This window comes from Gavialis gangeticus, unplaced genomic scaffold, assembly GCF_001723915.1.
Source record: "Gavialis gangeticus isolate Ggan-Ray unplaced genomic scaffold, GavGan_comp1, whole genome shotgun sequence".
NCBI lineage: Eukaryota > Metazoa > Chordata > Crocodylia > Gavialidae > Gavialis > Gavialis gangeticus.
The window spans coordinates 142,452,097-142,475,758 of record NW_017729032.1 but is presented as its reverse complement, the minus strand read 5'-3'; the positions used below and the strand labels follow the sequence as shown (position 1 = coordinate 142,475,758).

Below are 23,662 nucleotides of genomic sequence, written 5' to 3'. Positions count from 1 at the left end.
CCCTCACCCGGACCTCCCTGTCCCGTAGCGGGCATGGGTGTCCCATGGGACTGATGAAAGATCGATGCAAAGTACCCTTTTAATAGGTTGGCTTTTTCCTGGGTGTCAGTTGGCCCATCTGGTTCAGCAGGGTTCCAATGTTGCCCTTGCTTTTCCTCCGGCTCCCCACTTATCTGGAAAAAAAAAATGGGCTGCCCAACTACCCAACTACCCTAATAAAATCTGCCCATCTGCCCTAATAAAATCAGAGACTGTCCAGGTTATGATTTTCAAATCTTACAGTGAGGTTTTCATTTCTTATGGGGGGGCTCAGCCTCCCTGAGCTCCCCCGTAATTCAAAACCTGCTCTTAGAGTGTGCCCACCTCTCTTCCATGGGGCTGCTATGGACAGAGGTGTAACAACGCAGCTAGGTGCCAGAGGTGACTGCAACACGCAGGGGAAGTGGTGACTTTTGTCTGCTACTGTGCTGCTGATTTGATTGTGTGGCTGTGCCAGCAGCCATTTCTTTTCTGCTCCCCTTCCTGCAAATCGGCTTCCAGGGCAGCTGCCCCAGTCACCCTACCCTAGTTATGCCACTGGCCAAGGGCCCTCCTTCTAAAGGAATCCCCAGCCAAGGATTGGGAGCAAGAATGGGAATCTAGGAAACTATTTCCCAGGTAAGTGCCCAAGTCCACAAGCTCCAGCATGTACCCTTTTGCTTGTTCTCCCTTTCAGTCCTCAGTTTTGAACCTGAGCCACAGTGCGAATGCAACAAGGAGAGTGGAGACTCTCTCTCTTCCCAGCCAACCCTGTAGCCTGGGGGTAGGGCACTCTTTCTGATGCAGCTGCAAGGTTTGAATCCCCTGGGCTCTAAAAGGCTTAGAGGCCAGGGATCTCTCACTTCCTAAGTGCTCTACCGACTAGACCAGGTGAACATAGGCAGAACCTCCTTGGCTATCCTTCAAAAGAAGAGACTGACCCAGTCTTGGGCACCTCAGAGCAAGAGGAAGTTTGAGGTTGTAAATCCCTGTCTCCAACAGGTCTATAACCCAAGGTAAGTATGTTTGGGAGAGAGGCAGGATTTCAGGCCCACCCCTCTCTTTACTTGCTTTCTTAGATGGCTCCTCACTTTCCAGGCTTTTGGTTAGGAGTCCCATTCCTAGTCCCTGCACTCTACCCCTGCTTTGTATTGGGAACCTGGTCTCCCGAACTAATTCATCCCCTAAATTAATTTGACTCACGGGGCAGGGCAAATTAAAAGTTAACCCTGTTGATACAGAACATCACTATGTCTAGGGCCCTTTGTGGACTTGGTCCACTGTTACCTGACTACCCTGTTCAGGTACTTTCATCGCCATATTTTTTTCAGCCTGTGGTTTGGTAACAATGAATTAAAATTAAGATCTTTAAGAAACAGTATTTAAAAAGCATTCTCTTTGTACCTTCTCTAGCCTTATGGCTATTGAATTTAACCTCTTGAGCGTGTAAAGATGATACCTGTAAGACTGCCCTTGCTTTGCCTAACATGTTAGCACCTTGAAACTATCCTGTAATTTTGCTTCCCCTAGTTCAAAAAGGGATCAGTTAAATCAATTTGGAAAATACTAGTGCAAGGTCAACACAAATCCTGACAAGGCTGTCTACCATGTATTTAGCCTGGTTGCCTGACAAAACCCGTCAATGCTTTTTAAATAAAAACACAAAAGTAATAAGAGCACAGAGAGGAAAATCCTGGCTCCACCTCCACCAAGCATGGAGTCCCCACTCCATGAGCCAGCATATTCAACATCTAAGTCTCCTTCTAAGGGCAAGCACTCAGACTAATTCCCCATGGCATGAGATCACAGGGGTCCCATTACCCCATCCAATTTGCAGTTGGGGTGCAGAAAGGACTCACTCCTTCATCTCTACCCAACATGTCTGATGCTGGCCCTGGAAGGAATTGGCAGAGTCTATGACACTTAGCAGTTCAGAGCCCAACACACACTACTATGTGACTGAATGCATGGGGACAGCTCCATATCTATCATCTACCATGGTGACTGTATGGTCCCCTGTCCTCTCAAAAGAGTGCTGCAGGCAGAAGAGGGACAGCTGTAGGCACTGGTAATTCAACAGGCTTTACAACTGCCCTATGACATGTGAAGGGAGGGCTCCTTCAGTCTTCCACAGGGTGGTTGCCAGTGTATGGCCTGATATCCAGCTATGGGCTGAGTCCCAGAATATGGGTTTCAGTGTAAATATCTGCCTTTTGGAAACAGATCAGATGTACAAATACATTGTATTACTGATGTGTACTGCTTTGGAGGTACTTACTTTTCACAGTTGTAAAGGTCACAGCAGTAGCATGTGTTACTTTTCACTTTAAGCTGGCATTTGCTGTTTAAGGTGTAACACATTACCTGGAGAAGAGAGAGGGGACAGTTCTTTAAGCAGAGGCCAACAGGTATAGTACCTGGTGACCACTAGTTTCCAAGTTATCCCACTGATCACAAAAACATCTGCACATTTTGTTTCCTCCTAAGCAGCTGAATGGTTGCATTGAAGAATGCTGCCCCATTTAGCCTGGAATGTTTCATTCAATACGTCCCTCCCTCAATCCATGAATTGTTCACCACATCCAATGCATGGAGCCCCTGGATGCAAGGAAACATGGCTGGATTCATGACAGATGATCTCAGGAGTCCAGGTCCCTGATCCTGGGACACCTGCTCCAGAAGGGCCACTGTCTCCGGCTCCCCAGGGGGAGGCAGGAGGGGACAGATACAGAAAGAAGGGACCTGCCCAGCACTGCCACTGCCCACCACAGTCTGGCCATAGAGGGAAGCCCAAGACTGCTCCTGCCATGTTTCAGCCATGGGGTGGCCAGGGATAGCAACAGGCTAGGTGCCTCTTTGCAGTGCCTGCTTCTCAGGTGGTCAGGCTGGGAGCACATACAGGAAAGGAGGGCCTGCCCGCTGTCACCGCTGTCCCCAGTAAGCTGAGCACCCCACACAGCTGCTCCCCACAGACTCCACTGGAGCAGGGCAGGAGCAGCTCTGGGGGTTCCCCCAAGCCCAGGTCAGCAGTGGTGGCAGATGGGTCCCCACTTCTTGTGTCAACACTGAGATCTAGGATAGACAACAACCTGACAGCCCAAGACAATCTGACATGAATCCTGTCCGGCCCCCTGCTAGCCTGGGAGCTCCAACGGTACCTTGCCTCCACCCCCCACAGTCGAAGGGAGTGGCACACTGTACACTCTTTACTAAATCCTACATCCACTTAAACAGTCTTCAATCTCTGATGGAAGGAAATCAGCATAAAAGTCATAGTGGGACTATGGCAACATGTCTGACAGGTTATCTAGATACCACTTTGGGTAGGCCAAGATTAAAATGTCAGTAAATGATGGCATCATCCTTTCTGTACAAACCACTCCTTGCCAGAGTTTCAACTCACCGTCTAAGCATGATGCACACAAACACACACAACACCCTAGGTTATATTAACAGGAGTGTGAGTTGCAAATGAAGGGAAGTTATTCTTCTGCTGCATTCAGCATTGGTGAGGCCTCACCTGGAGTAGTGTGCCCAGTTTTGGGCCCCGCACTTCAAGAAAGATGTGGTCAGTTTGGGATGATTCCAGCACAAGGCAACAAAAATGGTTAGAGGCCTGGGAAGCAATACTTATAAGGAAAGGCTAGCAGAACTGGAGTTATTTAGCCTGAAGAAAAGAAGACTGAGGTGGGATTTGATAACAGTCTTCCAGTACCTGAAGGGTGATTATAGAGAGGATGGAGATAGGCTTTTCTCTGTGGCTGTAGGAGGCAAGAGTAAGAGCAATGGCCTGAAGCTGCAGCAGGGGAAATTTAGGTTGGAGATTAGGAGGAACTTTGTGTCCTACAAGAGTAGTCAGACACTGGAAAAGGCTCCTCGGAGAAGGTGTGGAATCTCCCTGCTTGGAAACTTTCAAAAACAGATTAGACAGATACCTGGCTAGGACGATTTAGTTTAGGGACGGTCCTGCCTTGAGCAGGTGGCTGGAATAAATGACCTTGTGAGTTCCCTCGAACCCTATTTTCCTTTGATTGATTCTATGATGACAGAACATTTTGTATTTACAGTGGAAAAACAAAACTGGAAATATTTTCCCCTAAAAAGTTACTGAGCTCCTTTGGTGTCTTGAAGCTGTATGAGGAAATCTGTTCACCATTTTAAGTTGTACATTTGAAGCATGGTATGGCGGGTCTGACCACTGAGGAATAAATTGTCTGGTGAATAATAATAAGCTTCTCTAACTAGAATGCTCTCTCTTATTCCTTCATTCTTCAGCCTTTATTACACCACAATCAAGAGTTTCGAACAAACAAACAAACAAAAAAACAGGGAAAAATTTCAAGTAATTAAGCAGACAAGTACCCTTTACAGGAGGCTGTCTGGAGTACTGAAATAAAAAAGGCTCATTTGTGTGAATATGGACTCTAGAGAGAAGACAGATGTTGGAACAATAAATGCAGGCACACGTGAGTCACACTCCACTCAGACAAGAAATCATGTTAATGACCCTTAAATGCAGTAAGCGTACATAATTCCTACTTGACATAAGAAGCTAACTGTAATATTTTATGCCCAAGATTCTTACTGAAATTTTTCAGCTTTGTTAATAGTTTTGAAATAGTGCAAATGCTGTCAGTGTTAAAACAGTTCATATCCTTGAAGATATATTATTTAAATCTTTTAAAAAATATATATATATAAAGAAAATATGCTGTAACCATTCAGAGGGTTCAGTTTGCACAATGGAAAGAATTGACTATTGACTGCATATGATAATAACATATTTAGGAATAAACTGTCTTTTAAAATGTCTGATAAGTGCTCTCTGACACATTTTCATTCATCAATATATTATTTTTTTAAATAATCTCTTATACTGAAATTGTGAACTGCAAGCTTCTGCTTTTTGGGGGGAGGTCTGAATCACTGTACACTCTTTGGTGTGAAACCTGGGACTTCTCTAATGTGTGACTTCTCTCTTGAGAGAAAGAAAAGTGCTGAGGTCATCTGTACACACAAAAACCCATGTACAAAGAAAGCTCTACTTACTTTTAAAACGTGGCTTAACAGGAAAACTGTGAGAATAGGCAGGGTTTTTCTTTGAGTAGTGGAAATAATAGTGGGGGGGGGCTCAGAAAATCCTAGAACATTTAGGGCCTAGAAAGAGAAGAGCTTTCCTACTTTTAATGAACAAGGCTTAGGGTGGGTAGTCAGAGAACATGATAACTATGGAGAATCTAAAAAGATCAAAGACAAAAAGGGGCAGGGAAGACTGGGGTGGAAGAAAATGAAAAGTCCACAAGGAAAGCAAATAATGAATAAAGAATCAAGAAGGGACTGAAACTGCGGAAGGCAAACTCTGGAAGGTCAGGGATCATCAGTGAGTGTTTTCTCCCCATCTGTATTCTAGGACAGCAGCCAAAAGTGCAAACCAAGACTATGGCCCCGTCAGAATCTTTACTGTTATGGGGAGCTCCCCTGAAGTCAGGCATAGACGTGGATGCAGTGTGATGTACTTGCCTCACAGGACCTATGAGGACATCTCTGAAAGTGGAACCGCGAGGGTGGCGAAGTGCAGCAGCCAAAACAGAAGGGAAACAGTCCAATCATAAGAATCCAAAAACAAGGCTTAACACACAGAATACCCATGTATGGCGTGAATCTATCACTAATGTCCACATTAACTAGCACCTTAATTCTACTGAAACCAAAGGGCTGTCAGTGGCTGAAAATTGTTCAGAAAAAGAAGAAGAAATAAGAAAAAGGAAAGAAGCATGCCTGTGGGGTAGGCCAAGGGTGTGAAACTCATCTGGTGCCTTGGGCCAGATGAGCAGCTCAGAGCCAGTCCATGGGCCATATCTGGAGCAAAGAACTGTCATCTGGCCCATGGGACTAGAAGTTTGGGAGGGCACAAGTCGTATCAGCATTAATTGCCACAGCTTCAGAAGCTGTGGCAACCACTGCTTGTCCCACCACAGGCCAGATGACATGGTGCTGTGCTCTGGATCTAGCCCGCAGGACTGCCCACAGGTCAGAAATTAGGTGAAACAAGCTGCCATAGCTCCCAGAGCCACAGTGATTAACACTAACACTGCTTGCCCAACCACCAAATTTCCAGCCCTGTGAGGGAGAAAACACAGATCCATGGGCCAGATGTTTTGCCCTGGTCTAGGTAGATATCTCAAATAAAAGACAGCTGATATATGCAAACTACCTGACAAGCCATAATCACGTGGCATAGGCAGCAGATTCCAGTAAGAGTTGAGACACATGTTTAACTTGAGGTATGTCTCTACGTTACACTGAAGGTTTGTTCTACAAGCCCTGTCAAAACTTCATAAGGACATCAGTCTGGACCCAACTGCCTTCTAAGACAACTGTGTTTGAGTAATGCTGGGATACTGTCCCTAGCTCTGTGTGCCAGGATTGGTGCCCTGGTGCTGTCTCCACCAGGCCCCATGTGCTGGGATCCCACTGGGACTTGCATCCCAATTTCCTCTGCCTCCACTGGGATTGGTACCCTTGAGTCTTGCACTGAGCCTGCCTAGCTCCACATGCCAGAATCAGTACCTGCACAGCCAATATGGTGCACAGGACCACAGCCCATGGGAATCCCAAAGTGCCTGTGTGCAGCTCCACAAGCTGAATGACCTAGTGCCAGGGGCCAGATCTGGCCTGCAGGCTGGGGGTTAAACACCCCTCAGGATTCATGTAGTCTAACCCCTGCGTCCTAGTCCCTCCATCATGTCCATTCAAATAGGTGTCAAACCTCTTTTCTTGGGTGAGGTTATACCCCTGTGAAGTCCCAAAAACAAAACGCATGCTCCGATCCAATAAGAGAGGGTACACTGTGAAGTGAAAGTTCTGATGAAGGTCAATTTGAGATATAGGTTGCACTAAAAAAACAACTTCCTGGTGTGATATTTTTGTTTGCCATTATTTTTGTACTTGAAATCATTTGGAGTTGAGCAAATGTGTAGCTACATAGCTAAAATGAACCTTAGAATTACCAAGAGTCTGATTCTTCCACCCTTCCTAACATGAACTAATATCACACTCCATGAGGAGGTCCATTAGTTCCAACAATGGCAGCAGTCTTACTGGGCTCCAGATTAAATTATATTTCCACAGACATCAGACAGACACAATTTCAGTGTATCTGAAAACTGAAAAATCAGTGCAGAATGTATCTGTTACTGGGGACATCTTGCCCCAGTAAGTTACTGGGGACATCTTGCTGGGCACTTACTGCGTCAAATTTAATATTCCATTTTTAACTTAACCAATATGTTCACACTGGTCTGAGATCTATGTACCTGAAAGACCAGCCACCTCCCTGTGACATAGCCCCAGTGTTGAGATCAGCAGGAACTCTTCATTTCAAATAGTCCTGATTTATAAACTCTTAGTGCATGCTGCAAAGTAGCTTTACTTGCCCTGGCTGCAAGGGGTTGGAAAGACACTAGAGGGAGAATAATAAGATCTAAAACATGTTTTAGCATCTTTGTTACAGTGCATGCTAATTACTGGGTGAAGGGGCTACTGGAGTTGTCCATCTTTATAACTGGTTTTTTTTAAGGTGCAAGAAGAACCAAGAGAGGGCCAGGCACTCTTTTTATGAGATGAGTGAATAAATGCTCAGGAGGAGCTGGGGGGTAGGATCAGGATGTTTGTGGGTACTCTGCATGCCAAATCCTATTTTTTCATGTCAGAGGCCAGACTGTTAGGCTTCTTAAGTTTGTGGTTTTCTATCTCCCCAGCACCAACTTGAGAGATGTTCTCACCTCACAATAGCTACAAAAAAAAATCAAATGGTATCCGCTTCTGGCAAAGAAAAGTAATATGTTGAGAAAACTCGGCAAGCCATATACCTGTTGCATACTATTAAATGGCATTTTGAACAAAACTAGTGCCCTGGAACATTTTATAGAACAAGCAATTGGCCTTCTTGGTAAGAAGTATTGCAACTGATTACCAGTTGGCTGAGTTCAGAAAACAAAAGCCAAACTTGAAAGCTATGGATCATTAGCTCTGAATTAGGTCCAGATCAGCGCAGTTGGAAAAACATGTCAGTGGATGACCAGACAAGAAAGTTATTCTTTAGGCCTTAAACCAACATGCTACAGAAACATAGTTTTTATTTTGCCAAAAAAGGTCTAGGTCAAAGCTTCTCAACTTCATGCATTCTTAAAATCTTTAGATACAGTCAAATACCTCCAATCTCCTAAAGCAGGGGTATCAAACATACAGCACACAGGCCTGTACACCCTCTCTGTTCAGTCTGCCAAGGATGACCCTGGCCATCAGTGGGCTAAATCTAAGGCCACTTGGCCTTGGCTCATTGCCACTGCTCCTTGACTCACCCACCCCACAGATCCACCACCAGAGCTCTTATCACTTCTGTCACTGGACTCGATGCTGCGGCTGGATCCCCACAAGGATCCCCGTGGTTCAGATCCAGGCCAAGGCACTAGTCTGAAACCCCTGCCTTAAAACATTAAGTGATGTGCTTGAGCTTACTTGCAGAGAAGCTTAATCAGCTTCACTTTAGCAATCAGAAAGCTCCATTTACTTGGTAGGTACTGACTGAGTTAATCACATCTTAAATTGTGATCCAGCCACATGTTCAATCAATTAAGGGTGTGATAAAATGAGAAATAAACCACAAAGTTATTCCACAAAAGTGTGTAATCACTTTGTGGCTGATTCCTATCAGGCCATTAACTGAATGTGTGGCCAGATGCTCCATCATGGTTGTGAGTCCTGTCAGCTGATGGGACTCCCAGCCACAAGAGCACATGGGGTGCCCCCACAGCCATGAGCCCCATCAGTTGCAGGCTCCCAGCCACAGAAGCTTGCTACTTGCCAGTGCAGGGGGAGCCCAGGACTATGATGCGAAACACTGAAACAAATCACTATCCTCCGAAATGGCCGAATCTCAAACCAAATCGAAACACAGCTGTTTCATACAGCCCTAGAGCTAACCATTGGTGCACTCAGCATGTGGACCCGAGTGACAGGAGCAGCCTGAAAACTTTCAGAATACTTTTACACTGCTCCTAGTTGATGAAACACCTCATGGTACTGGTCATCATCAGATGGTCATGGGACATTTACGTTGAGCACATCACCAGCCACTGTCAATATGAAGAGAACCAACCAAAACCACCTGCCAAAAACAAAAGTGGAGCTACAGACTGAAAGAGACACCTTCCCTTATACTATGGACTCATAAAGGATGCAAATGCTACTGGTATTATTTCAATATGGGTACATGTAGGCTGCATGCTAAAGATAAGAACCAGGGATACTGGTTTTCTCTGATAAAAAAAAATCCCCAATTTTTGGATCAAAAAAGTAACCCAAAATCCACATTTTTCCATAATGAAAATGAAACACCACTAAAATCTATGTTATTTGTGTGTGTGTGTGTGTGTGTGTGTATAAAACATAGATTTTTTTTAAAATCAGAGAAAACCAGGATCCAGTACTTTGTGCTGATCAAAAATAGACTGGATGCTTAAAATGTCTGAGACTGCTTTACCATCCGCAAGCATGTACCAGTGTGGTTACCAAGTGAGGGGGTTTGCTCTTCATAATTCTCCCATATTGTACAAATATTTTCATCTTAGCAGTTTCTTACATGGTTCCTTTCAGTTCTACTTTGGTTGATTTCTTTTTCACTGCCACCAAGTTAGCATCCCAGATTGAAAAACAAACCCTACAGAATTAATAGTAACAGTAAATAAAATTTTAAAAAGAGAGAGAGAAACTAAGTCAAGATGGTTTCAAGAAGCACTGAATTTGTATATGGACACACTTCCTGCCATTTTAACACCATAATAAAAAAAGCAGAACACAAAATATCCATGTTCTTTGCTCATGCCACATAAACCTAGAGGAGATTTGAAGTTTTCTGCCCAACATAAATTAACTAACTTATTTGCTAGAGAACTCTAGTTAACAAAAGCCTCTTTAGAGAAAGACACAAATGTAACAAATATATTCCAGCAGACCGCTACATAATAAAGATGGAATGAGAATTGCTCCTTTTCCAAAGTAAATATGCTTAATATAAATATTATCACCAACTCAAAAACACACAGTGAGTAATGAATTTGATTCACTGGTGTTTGCTCTTTAGAGAAAAGCATATTCAGGTTTCTAATGAGCCCACAGCCCAAACCTACCCAGAAAGCCACACAAGAAATAAGAGATGTTTGTTTACCTCTGTCTGGTAGGCATCATATAAGAATCCTATTCCACTTGAATAAAACTGGCACCTTCTGTTATACAACGGCCTAGGTTCCTGTAACAAAGAAAGGTACAGATAAAAGCATTTGTCTATACTAAACAGGCTGGCACAATGTTTCTCCCACCTCCACTGCTTTCAGGTTCTCACAGTTTTCTGGAAATGAAACCAAAGCAGCCTGTTGGACAACCAGTTAGGCACACTGCAAGGCTGTTTTCTTTTCAACCCCATTACAAAGGCTTCCTCTTACTATCCACTCTATTTCCAGGAGGGACAAAAATATTTTTTTTTCAACTGATCTGATGATATTCTCTGATAAAAAAATCTCCAATTTTCAGATTTATAAAAGTAACCCCAAATCCACAGTTTTCCATGATCAAAATGAAACAACACTATCTATCTCTCTATTAGTAATGTTTCATTCTGATCATGAAAAAATGTGGATTTGGGGTTTTTTAATTTAAAAATTGGAGATTTATTTTTTATCAGAAACAACCAGGATCCCTGCTAATGACCTCCTTTGAGAGACCAGCATCTCAGTTGTTTAATACTTTTTCCCCTTCATATTTGCCTTGTTCCATACAAGATTAGGATAAATCTAAGACTATTCATTTTAGGTTAGTCAGTCTAACCTATCAGGATAAGGGTCTTACCCAAATCAAACATAAAAAGCAACATTTAGTTGGCTATTTCTTATTTGGTATACTATCTTACTTGGAAAGGGTTTAAACATGTCTACAGCTATAGAGAAGACACAGAAAATAATGTAAGCTATAACACTTAATTTTTACTAAAACAGGGTCTTGGAGCTCTTTGCATTCAAAAGTCCAAAAACAGTGAAGAAATTAAAACTTTAATGGGGGAAGAAATCTAGAGTCAAGCATGCAATTCACTGTAAGTCAATTTTGCTTCTATTTCTGTTCACAAATATCTGCAAAGAATATAATTATCTTAAATGTACCCAAAATATATTCCCAGACAAGATTTGCCTGTGCCGGCTGACAGACCCTAAGGGTAGGGACAGACACTACACATAAACTGATTTAAATGATCAGAAACTAGTTTAAACCTGTAACAGAACAGATATTCAGTGCACATAAACTGGTCTGACAATGGCTGAAACTGGTTTGAGACAAACCTGGTTGAATGTAGTATCAGACTTAACTGATTTGACTCAAACTGGTTTATGAAATGTCTGTCCCAGACACCTTCCTGGTTTAAATTAAATCAGAATTCCCCAGAATCCCAGATGCTTTGCAACTCTGGATGGGGCTCTGCTCTCTGCTCCAGCCCAGCAGGGCTGGCCCCTCCCCTTTGCTGCCTGGCTGCAGCTCCAGCAGACTGCAGGTACAGGGTGTCTGCCTGGCTTCCTCCTGCTCACCCCCTCCCTACTCCCTGCTTCAGCAGGGATTCCCCCCTCCAATCTGCCTTACACAGACACCTCTCAGCATTAGCTAGCATACCACATGCTGGCTACAGTCCCATCTGTGCTGTGGGAGACAGGGCAAGGACAGACCAGGCAGTGTCTGCTTACGGCTCTTTGGAGCTAATCGACAGGTAGCTGGTAATGTCCCTCCTTGGAAAAAAGTTGTTTAAGAAGAGCTTGAACTAATGAGAGATACTTTTGTTTTACTGATGGGGTGATAAATGCTCCCCCTGTAGCTCCATGCTGTGCAAGTAAACACTGTGCAAATCCCTGCTGGCTCCCTCGCTGACCAGAGGGGGGGACCCCTCCATAATCAGAGCATCCTGCTGGGGCCTGGCCACACCCACATCAGCTCAGCACTATGGAAGGGAAGGGAGGACTACCCCCCCCCTCCAGCTTGTAGCCTGATCCACTGCAGGCATATGCCTGCATTTTTCAGTCCAGAGAGGATTTGTGTGTGGTTACAAACTGGTTCAGCCTGGGCAGTTTAGACTAACTTGTAAAGATTGACTCAATTCAGGCTCAGACTTTTTGAATGTCTGTCCCTAGACTCAGAGTCAGTATGACAAATGCAAGGAAGGAAGTTAGGATCACCATTATCCACTAATATCTTCCTTCCTGCAAAAGTATAGGGGCTATAAAACCATCACTAGGAAATCCAAGCTTGCCTTGCTTGTCCTTCATTGTGCCAGCCTTGGTTTCAGTTAACTATAGATCTGCTTCGGGGACAGGCTGAAAGCTGAAGACAGGCTTCTGCTAGTTAGGATCTGTTCTCATTATATTATATTTATCTGGTAATGAACTGTGAACTGTATAAATAAAGCTATAAAACCAAACAAGGCAACCAGGGAAAATGCCAAGCCTGGCAGGAACATAGACAGGTAGATTAATAGTACTCATTCATCATGTTACTGTTTTTCTGGCTGTGACCTTCTGATTTTTCTGGCAAGCCAAAGTAAAAGCCTGAAGACAATTGCTGGGTGACGTCTAAGAGCATCCAATAACATCTATTTATACCACCCAAGAAGAAAACCTTTTCCCAAAAACTCTGATTCTTTGGGAGGAAATACCAGAGTGATGCAAACAACGTGCCATTTCTAGCACTTGCAGGAGTAGAAGAATGGGGTTTTTTTAAATCCAGGAAAACATTAGGTTTAGCCAGAACTTCTTCCACTCCCTGAAAGAAGAGGAGCAGGGCGAGGGGAGAAAGGAGGAAAGAGAGAGAATACTGAGCGTAACAGACAATATGCACAACAACAGAATGTTTTATCCTCCTAACAGAGAGATTTAAAAATTGTTAATCATTATGTCTACCACAACACCATGCTCCATATCAGATAATGGAGGATCTGGAGCTAATCTTTCTTAGTGCCGAGATCCAGCACAGTAGGAATGGCTCCAGCAGGCATACAGTGCCTATGCTTTCAAACAACGCTGGCTTTGTGCATTTTTAGAGAAAGCAAGAAAATTCCCCTTCTGCCATTACCACTTAGGAGGAGGCCTTGAACTCTAATCTCTTAGTTTACATGCTATTCTTGCCCATCTCATCTTCATATTTAAAAAGCAAACAGGCAAACTTCAAATTGTGAACCAAATTAATGCCAATTGCCTCACTATCACTTTGGCCACCAAGGGACATGAGAGGTTGCTCTTTGGCCATCAGATACAGCTGACGTGCTGGGTTGTTCCTGTGAGCAGTACTAGTCTCACAGAACAGGATCGATTGATTAAGCTGTTCAGATCCACCCTTGTTTTATGGGAATGTTATGTAGAAGAAAAATCAAGACTTTGACCTGCCACTGGCCACCATGAACACAGTTCATTCAGTTGCGGATACAGTAACTACCTACATTTTTACATGCACTTAATCTTGACAATTAAGTCTTCTGAATATAAGAGGTAGATAGCATTATCACTGTTAAGGGTTCTCCATACATCTATGTGTTCAGTGTATCTGGCTAATCTAAAATAGTTTTAGGGAGAAAAAGGTTGGACTTAAACAGTTCAATGTGCCATCAGAAAAACAAACATTAGATAGTACTTAATTTATTCAGACATGCAAATGAATCAATAATCCAAGTGTGCAGTAATCCAGGTTTGACTGTACACATATATTACGAGTGCTGACAACTAATTCTGAATATTAGTTTTTTAACTGGTCACAGAGATCATGCAATCTGTCTGAAAATTAAGACAAACTAATTCAAATGAACAAGACATACATAATATAACTCCACAGGCATTAAAAAGTATTTTAAAATTATCCTACAGCATGTCATACTTTATTAACGGTCTTATGATTTTATTGCTCCATCTAATGACAAAGGCAAATGAACCATGTTTCAAAGCTGTGAAAGTATTCCTGCTGGACACCTCATAAAGCACTACATATTTCTTCTTCTATGGCTATCTGTAGACTGAAATAACAATCTTTGCTTCTACAGAACAAAGTAGCACTTGCAGAGATACATTTATCCTCATGAGCTACTAGTATGCATTATTTTCACCTATTAACATAAGCTTTAACATTTACGTGAAGAACTGTCTTCTGTTACATTCCCAACTATTACTGAACATAAATTAAAGAGGTGAAATTAAAGTTTTTAAGTCAGACTGATGGCATTCTTATTGTGTCTGCACATTATATGCACAAGTACATATACATACAGTAAAAATGTCAGTGGTGTATAAGAGACCTCAAAGTACAAACAGAAAGCTAAAGAGATTACAAGGGCTGCAAAGTGCTGCACTAATGCAAGTAATAAAGAGAAGCAGCAGCAGCAGCACATACATTTAGTGAAAGCTACAAAACACTTCTTTATTAGTTCTCAAAAGCAATGAAATAATGTTTTCTTTTCTAACTAGTCGCAGGTGCTCAAACATGTTTCTATACAACATTCAAATTCATTTTACCAGATAATCAGGGCTTGAGTGGTGCCCTCTTCAGCAGAGCTGTAGCTAGTGGTGCTTTGCTATTAGCCTGTTTCAAACCATTTGTCTTAAGAGGTGTTACCCAAACCACTTTGCTTTTTTGAAAAGCATAAAAAAGGGAAAGAATAGGACTGCATACTAGCTTTGTGACAGCCCCACAGCAACAAGATGGAGTGATGCAGTTTCCCCTAGGACCTGATTACACAATGTACTGAGCTAGTTTACATAAGTTTCAAAAAAATGTTGACTGAGGGGCAACCAGAGTGAAACCCTGGCTCAGGAAAGTCAGTGGGATTTTCATTACTGTGGCGAGCAGGACCCAGTCCAGGACCTTATGAGAACACACTGTTGAATAATGTCTTTGAGGTTCTGGGATCTGACTGGCATGGACCTGACAGGGACTTGTTACAAGTTATATATAAGGGTTTTTGGCAAAGATTTTAATGATTGCCTAATAGATTTAGGCATCTTTTTTCCATTAATCTCACCAAAATTTTGAAGTCTGAGCCTTTTTCTACAGTAGTCTAAACCAAAAAAGAACTAAATGGGTAGGTTTATTGCATCTTGGTTTTTTTTTTTGGCACACAGGTAAGCATTGGTGTTGCGTAGGGGGTGCACACGGGTGCATGTGCACCCCATAGAAAAAGCGCTGACAATGCTGCCAGTGGCACCTGCGGGTGGTTGCCACTGCCCCCTCCGTGAGCAGCGTCTGCAGGTGGCCCCTAATCGCCAGCATCTGCTGGTGATGGCTGACCACCGGTTGGCATTCGCCATGCCCCCCGCCTCTAAAAACGCAGCAGCCACCTGCAGGAGCTCTCCATTTACCGCCACCACACCACTGCTACCAACACTGCTGCCTGCGGGTGGTCACCATGCCTACCCAGCCTCTGGGGGCCCACGGCATTCATGTAGGTAAGGACAGGGGGCTCATGAACAGATGGCTGGGAAGACAAGACTTAAACCCAGAAAGAGGAGATTCTAGCCCAACTGCAGCTAGTTTTTGTCTTGCTTAGTTTCCGTTTTTCAATCATATAGAGACAAGCTCAGATTATCTTTTTCTGGCTGCACAACACTGCAGTATTTTCATAAGGGCCAATATTTTTTGAGCCATCTCTCCAGTAGATGTGACATCATTGGGTTTTTTAGGTTTGTTTTTCAGCTGAGGTACAGAGGGAGCATCTAGCCATGTTTAGTGCTTCCAAAAGGAAGTATGGGTGGTTACTGCACTGTGTCTGCAGCACATGGTTAGATTGCATTGCTACATCATCGTAGCAGTGTGCTATACTGGGTGAGCGTGCTGCTACGGCGATGTAGCTGCCAATCACATGTAGATCCACGTGATCGCTATGTTGCCGTAGTGCGCCATATGGTGACATAGCGCATTGCTATGTCATGGTAGTGCAACTTGTAGATGCACCCAGAAAGCAAAATTTTCTATCCCAAATTTTGTTTCCTTGGAAAACACATGCATTGTAGATAAAATTAGGAAAATTATAGTCCCTTTATGATGGAGTCCATATTAGAATTTCTGAAGGCCATGATGGAGAATAAACTTTATTAAGTAAAGTTTACACAGCACTTTACTATATATATATTGAAAAGTTTACAAGAAATGATTTTTCCAGCTAAAGAATTTTTTCCCCTCCAAGACTCCAACCATGGACTAATAGCTGTGGAAGGTTTTTTTTAATCTATATCAGGGCTATCAAAGATATGGGCCTGCTGTGGCCCACAAAGCCAATCCATTTGGCCCAGCAGACTACCAGAAAACGTTGGAGGCATGACTAGGGAGTGGCATGGTCTGCTGCAGAATTTGGGACCCCAGGGCCTTGATGCACATGGCAAATCAACAGCAGGAAGGTAAGCAAGAGATGTGCTGACAGCCCCACTTGCCATGTGGACACTTGGCTCACCACTTCCTGGACCTACCACAGCCACCACTGGACCCACTACATTGCAGCTACTGGCTTCATAGATCCAGCCCAAGAGGAGTCCCATAGTCTAAATCTGGCCCGGGGCTTTGGGTGAGTTTAACATCCCTGATGATCTGCTCAGGTCCCTTCTGACCCTTCCTACTAGGAAACTATGTTCTACAGTATAGGCAACTTCTGGCACATTAATGAAAGTTGCCAAGATTTTTCAAGATTAACCAATCCAAATCATCAAGACTTCTCCAGAGACAGTTTTTCTGGGTACCAACAGTCAGATCTTTCTAAATATCCTTATACTGTCCAAGAGCAGGCTGTCTGTTGACTTCTCAACAACACAAATGCAAATACGAACAAGTATATAAACATCTTGTCTTTACTGTAGCACAGCAAAGGCAAAACCATCAACTCCAAAGCTTGCTCTCTGCATAACTGAGTACAAGGGACAACATGTCTTTGTTCAGCTAGCCTAAAATTATATTAACAACATGCAAGTGGATGTTGTGGATAATCTGCCGTTCCTGAATCTTTTAATCAAGAACCATTCTTCTAGGAAGGTGACAACCTCAGTCAGTCAGACAAGGAGATGTATGGCTGCTAATCAATGGTTTCTGTAGAAAAGACTTGAATCCCAGTGACTTTTATGAATGATCAGTTTCTCATTGGTTCTTGAGTCATATGTAAATGAGTATAGCACACATTTTTAAAAATAAGACAGGAAACTTTCAGAAGAGTCTCTGATCAGCAGTTTATTACTGAACAACTGGGTAAAATGCATAGGATTGCATTCTCCATACTGAGGTGATGACAGCAATCCACAAGGGACAGATCATTCTATTACTCTTTGTACAGCTGAGCTTTGTAATCACTAAATGAAGAAGAAAATGATATGTTCTGTAATCAGGAATGTGTGATCCTTTTTGATAATTATTTTCCCCCTTCTACTGTTTGATTTTCTGTAGAGCCAGTAAAGCCTCAGCTTTCAATCTGCAACCTTTTGCAGCAAAAGGGATTTTTCATGACCTTTAACACAGTGGCCCAAATACATGTTTCCTGTACATGAGTAGCACTTCTACAGCTAACTTCATCAGCTTAAGTGGCACTTCAGAGTACTTACAGAGTTTAGTTTCTGCTCCTCTTGCACAACGTGCCTTGACCTTCCGAGTGTCCACAGAAGGGACCTCCTCCACCTACTCCTGCTATGTCATAATCTTATTCCACACAGAAAAGTATATAAACTCCATGTAAATCCTGAAATGTTTGACACTGAAGGAGGAAGAGAAGTGGGCCCTGCATCTGGCCCCAGGTGGTGTTTCTGCATCTTGCATTTAACAGTCATTTGATAATGTGCATAGACAGCTTGTGCTGCACCGGGGACAGAAGCCAGAACTGAGGGCCAACTCCTTTCTAGGCCAGAGTTACTATTCATATTAAACAAAACTCTATCTGGCCTCACATATCTTCCTTTCTTTGTTGTCCATTTGGCCAACTTCAAGAGCAAAGATGGAGGCTGCCCTTGACCACACCTAGATCATGACCTGTTAACTAGGGTCATCTGTTAGGAAGTGGAAGATATAGGTTCAAGCCCTGCCTGGGTGAGGGAGACTAATTCCCTGGATAAATACCCTAATTACTGGGCTATTGAGCTAAAAGGTAGAAGGGCCCCCTTCTCCATTTTTTCTCCCGGGTGGTGGAACAGGGTCTAAAATTCAGGTAATTAGTCCAAAATGCCAATCTGTCAATCTTACATGGCTAAATTAAGCTATTTACCTGTCTAAAGACTTGGTCCAATTTATTTTACATAATTTAATTATGGAGGTAGGGTAATAACACCTCACTCTTGGACTCTTTTTCCATGCATCCATATCCTAGGACTTGTAGGTCTTAAGAAAATAAGGCACAAAAAGCAACAATAAAAATATTAAAATAATTCTCTGAGCATCTTTTTCATTCCTACACCTTTCCATATACTGGGAAAAAAATCTAAATTTGGATTAACAGGTGGATTAACAGAACCCAAATATTCGGAGGCAGAAAGCACATAACTTCCAGTTTTATAATGCACTATTTACATATAGTGCATGAAACTACAACTCTTCAACCACCTCAAATGAAATTTAAATAAACCAATGGTATTAATTTAACAAACTAAGCAGTTAATACGTTGTTTAAAAATAAGGGTATGTGACTTTAAGTACTGTATCTGTGTCAATATTAGAGCATGTGTGCCCTCTAGAGGAAAATGTATGTATCCTCTCTGACAGAACAAAGTCCATCCAAGTGTTAGGAACCACAAATATAAACACCAGGACTTTTGGTGACTACATGTTTCCCCTCAGTATGCGCCATAGAGGGGACTATTGGATCTGGGGCAGGGAATTTTGCCAAAGAGGAGTAGCACGACAAAGTTCCTCCTCCAATCTAATTTCACAGAAAAGAAAATGCCCCAGTTGTGAGCATTAGCTGGGGATTGCTGCTTTGGGTGTCATGCTCATTGCAGCTAGCCTGATGGGCTTTCAGGCAAGACCTCATGAAGTACTTTAACTCTGGTTGCATGAGCACCAGGTCTCCTTCATACCCCTCAAATAGCAGGCCAGGTGGATGCACAGTGGAGGAAGAGTCACAGAGGAATATGACTGGATTTTCAGCACATATTCCAGGATCCAGGGTTTGAACCTGCAATTCCCGGCAGACTTAGTAGTTTGGCAAAAGTTTTTAAAGGCCATGTCCTTCCCTTCCTTCCTGGAGTATAATGCACTATTTTTTAAGGGATCATAAGTGACCATATGGAGTTCTATGTGTAGTCTAAACTCTTCATCCTTTTCCATGATTTTATTTCTGAGAGAAGAAATTGTGGCCCATAGTCAATAAAAGTAGTTATCTGGGCTGAACTCTGTTTTCTAAAAGCTCAGAATACAGAAGTTTCTATGGAAATTGACTACGAGCAGAAACTGACAATGCATTACAAAACTGATAGCTACAAAACCAAAGGTCTGAAAAATTAAATACGGAACTGAAAAGGAAGGATAATAATCTCTCAACATGAGAGGACAAAGCCACCAAAATTGTGTAGAAAAATGTGAAACAGTTGTTGTGAAAAATTTGTCTGAGATGTGTGTGGGGGGAAACAGTAAGATGGTCTGGCTGGTAGAAGAAAAATGACTTAACTACATACACCTTGTTTTTGTTCTGGCTATTTGACCCATACTGCCCTCTCTAGAGTTGTTAATGCATTAGACCTGGACAATACCAAATATCTCACAGCTGTTCCTCTCCTGCTTGGCTTTGATGCTGCTTTTGAGATAGACAGGGCTGCCAACTCTCTGTAAACTTATGGATGGTCAGTAAACTTTCAAGCTAAAACGGCCTATGAGATCTGTAAAAAAAACTTAAGCCATCCATAAAAACCCTAAGCAGTCAAGACTGATTGAAGTTGCATGGTTGGAAAGAAGCTGGGTGCAATGTTGATGGACAGAAAACAGCAGTGTCACCTCATGTCCAAGTGGGAGCACAACATTCTACACAAAGCATTCTCTCAGTGCTTTGTAGCTCCTTCCCTTCTACCTATATGCTACTGCTGCTGTTGCTTTTGAGTCTCATGAGCTGTCTATAATACTGCTGGGACATGAGTAGGCTCTTTACAGGTCTCTGCTGGGAACAGCAGAGCCAGTGGGTGAAAGGCTGGGAGGTGCACTCATGGGGAACAGCATAGTGCAGGGTGTGGTCAGGGGCATGAGGGTGAGTAGCGAACACCTAGTGGGGGAAGAGCAGTATAAAATCCAAGAATTTTTTTTTACTGAAAACTTTTTACTTAACCAAACTTATTTACTTTTTTACTCCAATTGGTGTTAAACCCCTAAACTTGAACTCAGCCCTTCTATCTGGGACTTGGCAGTAGGGCAGGGCCTAATAGAAGAGTTACTTTCACATTATGTAAAACATGTATGAATTAAAACATGTCAGTAAAAAGTCTGATTTCAGCAAAAAGTTTGCAGGTTGTCATTTTTTTTCTTGGGTTGGCAACCCTAGAGATGGAGGATTCCCCTCTTTTTCCCATTATTGTGAAGCCACCTATGTCTTGCTGACTGGGCACTCCAATGCTCTCCTTTTCCACTTGCATGGTCATTCTCTGAAAGTGCCTGTAACAGGATTGGGCCCTCAGAGATGTCCATGATGCCCCCTGATTGCTGCATGCTTCCTGTACCACTCTGGCTCCCTAAGTACGCTCCTTTTGCTCTTCTCTGCCATGACTTGATGTAATTACTTGATGTATAAAAAGGGAGGCTGCTGTTGGGTGTCAGATTGAGCCCGTGTCTGCTTTTTGGCCAACAGGTCCTTCTCAGACTCCACTGGTCCTAATCCTGCCCCTCAAGTGTTATGTGGGCTCTCTTGGCCTGTCTGTGTCCCCAGGGCACCTGTCACCTTAAGGGCTATTCATGGCCTCCTTCCACCTCTATAGCCATGCTCATGCCTGACAGATGTTCCAGATCAATCACTCCAATGTTAGGCCTTCTCAGGCCTTCATGCCCTTTTTTGGGCCTTGGTTTTCTCAGCCTCCACCCCATTCCTATAGCTGGTCTCCTTTGCCTAGACCCACTGTACTGGGCCTCAACTTATGGGCTCCAAGCCTCATCTCATCCCCTTGGGCTTTGGGCCCCTGGCCCCAGGTATCTACCTCTTTTGGGTTCTGGCCCTCATCCATCTGGCTTTAGAACACCCCCCCACAGGCTTTAATTCTCCTAGCTTTGGCCTGCCTGTGTTTTCAGCCTGGCCCTGATAGGGCCCAAAACACCCTTGTGCCCCTTGGGCATCACTGTGCCTTGTGCCCCTGCCAGACTCAAGCTTTCATGTGCCCTCTGACACACTCTGTGGCTCCACATCACCCCTTATAGCCACACCCAGTCCACCGGTCTAAACCTTAAACCAAAATACAAGCCCACGGGCTACAACTATCCCCATATTGGATCTTACTTTCCTGCAAGCCATAAGTCTTACCTGCAGCTCCAACAGCAGCTCAGGTGCCAGTCAGTCCCTCTCCTGCAGCCATCTTGCTTCAGACCTCTTTTTCCACTGCCTGCAGGGCCAGACTGACTGCATGGTTTGAGGCACTAGTTTTATGTGCCTCTGTGATAGTGGGGAGTGCCAGGCACACGGATATTGGCACAGGAGGACCCTAGGAGGCATGTCAGGCTGCTTGCTATGAGTGACCAATAGCCTGGTAAGGGTGGGAGATGGCTATTCCCTACCTGCAAGTGTTGTGGCATTGGCAATGGAGCGGTGCACACAGCAGCTGCCCTGTTTTAGAAGTATGTGCTCACTGCGGGTTGGTGTATGCATCAGGGCTGATGTCATAAGCCCAGGCCCCAAGCCGGTGAGCAGAGAAGGAATGGGGCAGTGCAGAAGCAGCTTCAGAGACTCCATGGTAGCAAGAGTCCAGCTACCCTGGGGCAGGTAGGAGATGAAACAGGCTCCACTGACTGAAAACCTGGAGTGGTTTTCAGCCACCTGGTAAGACCTGACTCCTGGGAGACGGATAGCAGGAGCAAACAATGAGAGATGCTCCACATGGACCTCTGTACACAGACCCATGGGAGAAGAGGCACACATGAGTCTGGAGGCATGAGTGACCTGGAGACCCAGGCACTGAAAAGATGCCATTTCTTTTCTGTTATTTGAGGTTTAATTGGAAAGGGGATGAGTACCCTGAGCAGGGAGAGGGCTGACCTACTGATCAACTGGCAGCCCCAGTCAATTACTGTTATCCAGGGTCAAAGAACTGATTTATTTATATGTTTAAGAGTTAATGAATTTGCCACGAGGGAAGCTGGTGAGGTGATGCTTCTATGAATTAATGAGGATTTGTGTGGACCTGTAATCACAACATTTAAGGACACACCCAGTGCATATTTGATAAGCACAAGCACCTAATTTGCTTCAGGAGTAGGCTGTTGGCCCTGGTCCCATGTACCCGGGACTCCTGGCCTAAACCACGATTTGACACCCGGTTGGTGTGTGGAAAGGGTAAAAGGTGAGGAGAAGCCCTAAGAACATCTGCCGCATGAGCATCTCATGAAAGTTGTTGCTGAAACTCCAGGACTGTCCCTCTAATTGCAAAGATCAAGGCATGGCAGATGAGTTGAGGGGTATACCCCATGAGCTGAGCGCTCCGAGAGTAAAACCGTAGGGCCATAGATCCACCTGGGATAAGACCTCCAGAGCCTGAGGGCACAGCCAGTTTTGGCGTGTTTGGCTGCAGTTTGGCTACAGCCACACCACTTACCTCGGGGTATGCTCCGCACAGGGAAAGCTGGAGCAGCTCAGTGCTGTGGTGGCAGGGAAGGTGGTGGTCACTTCCACTCTGGGTTGCTCAGCCCCACTCCTTCCCCCAGCTCTTGAACTTCCGCAGAGGACTGGATGTGCACAGATTAAATTGAAACAGAAGTAAACAGACATTTACCTTTGATTCAGGAAATGCAGCCACTTGCCTGCAGTGGCTCAGGCCAGAAGCTGGGGGTGACACAGCATGGCTCTCTGGCTGTGTGTTCACTTCCTCTTCCTGCTCTCCCCAAGGTCTCTGGGATATGCAGTCCAGAATTACAGCAGCAGGACTCTGCAGGGTTGCTCATTACTTCCTCTTCAAGATACTGCTAGGATTTGTAGTCCACAGCTGCAGCCAGCAGTAAGTTTGAGCAGGGAAGGTGTGTTTAACACCCCTGCCTGGCCCCAGACAGGGTTTGCCTGGGGTGAGCAGTCCCTCCCCCGTAGACTGGGCTGCATCCCCAGCCAAGCTTGCTCCCTCCCCCACCCCCTTGTCAGCCACCCCTCACTGCTCCAGCTCAGGAGCAGAGGAGTGGGGCCAGCCCTGGTCCCTGGAGCAGACAGCCTAGCCCAGAGCCGGAAAGCATGCTGGTGACTATGATGTAACTTGAACAAGGAAGGGATCTCGGGCAGAAGTTTCATAAGCCAGTTTGACCCAAATCAGTTAAGTCTGATACTACATTCAGCCAGGTTTATCTTAAACTAGTTTCAGCCATTTTGAAACTGGTTTGTGTACACTGAATTTCTGTTCTGTTACAGGTTTAAACCAGTTTCTGATCACTTGAACAA

General features: G+C 44.0%; 1 protein-coding gene across 1 annotated transcript in view; it reads right to left on the bottom strand.

The window, feature by feature from the left end:
- Positions 1-23,662, bottom strand: part of TMEM255B (transmembrane protein 255B) — a 200,997-nt gene that overhangs the window by 23,395 nt on the left and 153,940 nt on the right. Inside the window, exons 5-6 of the mRNA XM_019525435.1 lie at positions 10,247-10,327; positions 2,297-2,382 (exon numbers count right to left, since the gene is read on the bottom strand). Coding sequence (XP_019380980.1) covers positions 2,297-2,382; positions 10,247-10,327 — 167 coding nt within the window. The remainder of the gene's footprint in view (positions 1-2,296; positions 2,383-10,246; positions 10,328-23,662) is intronic.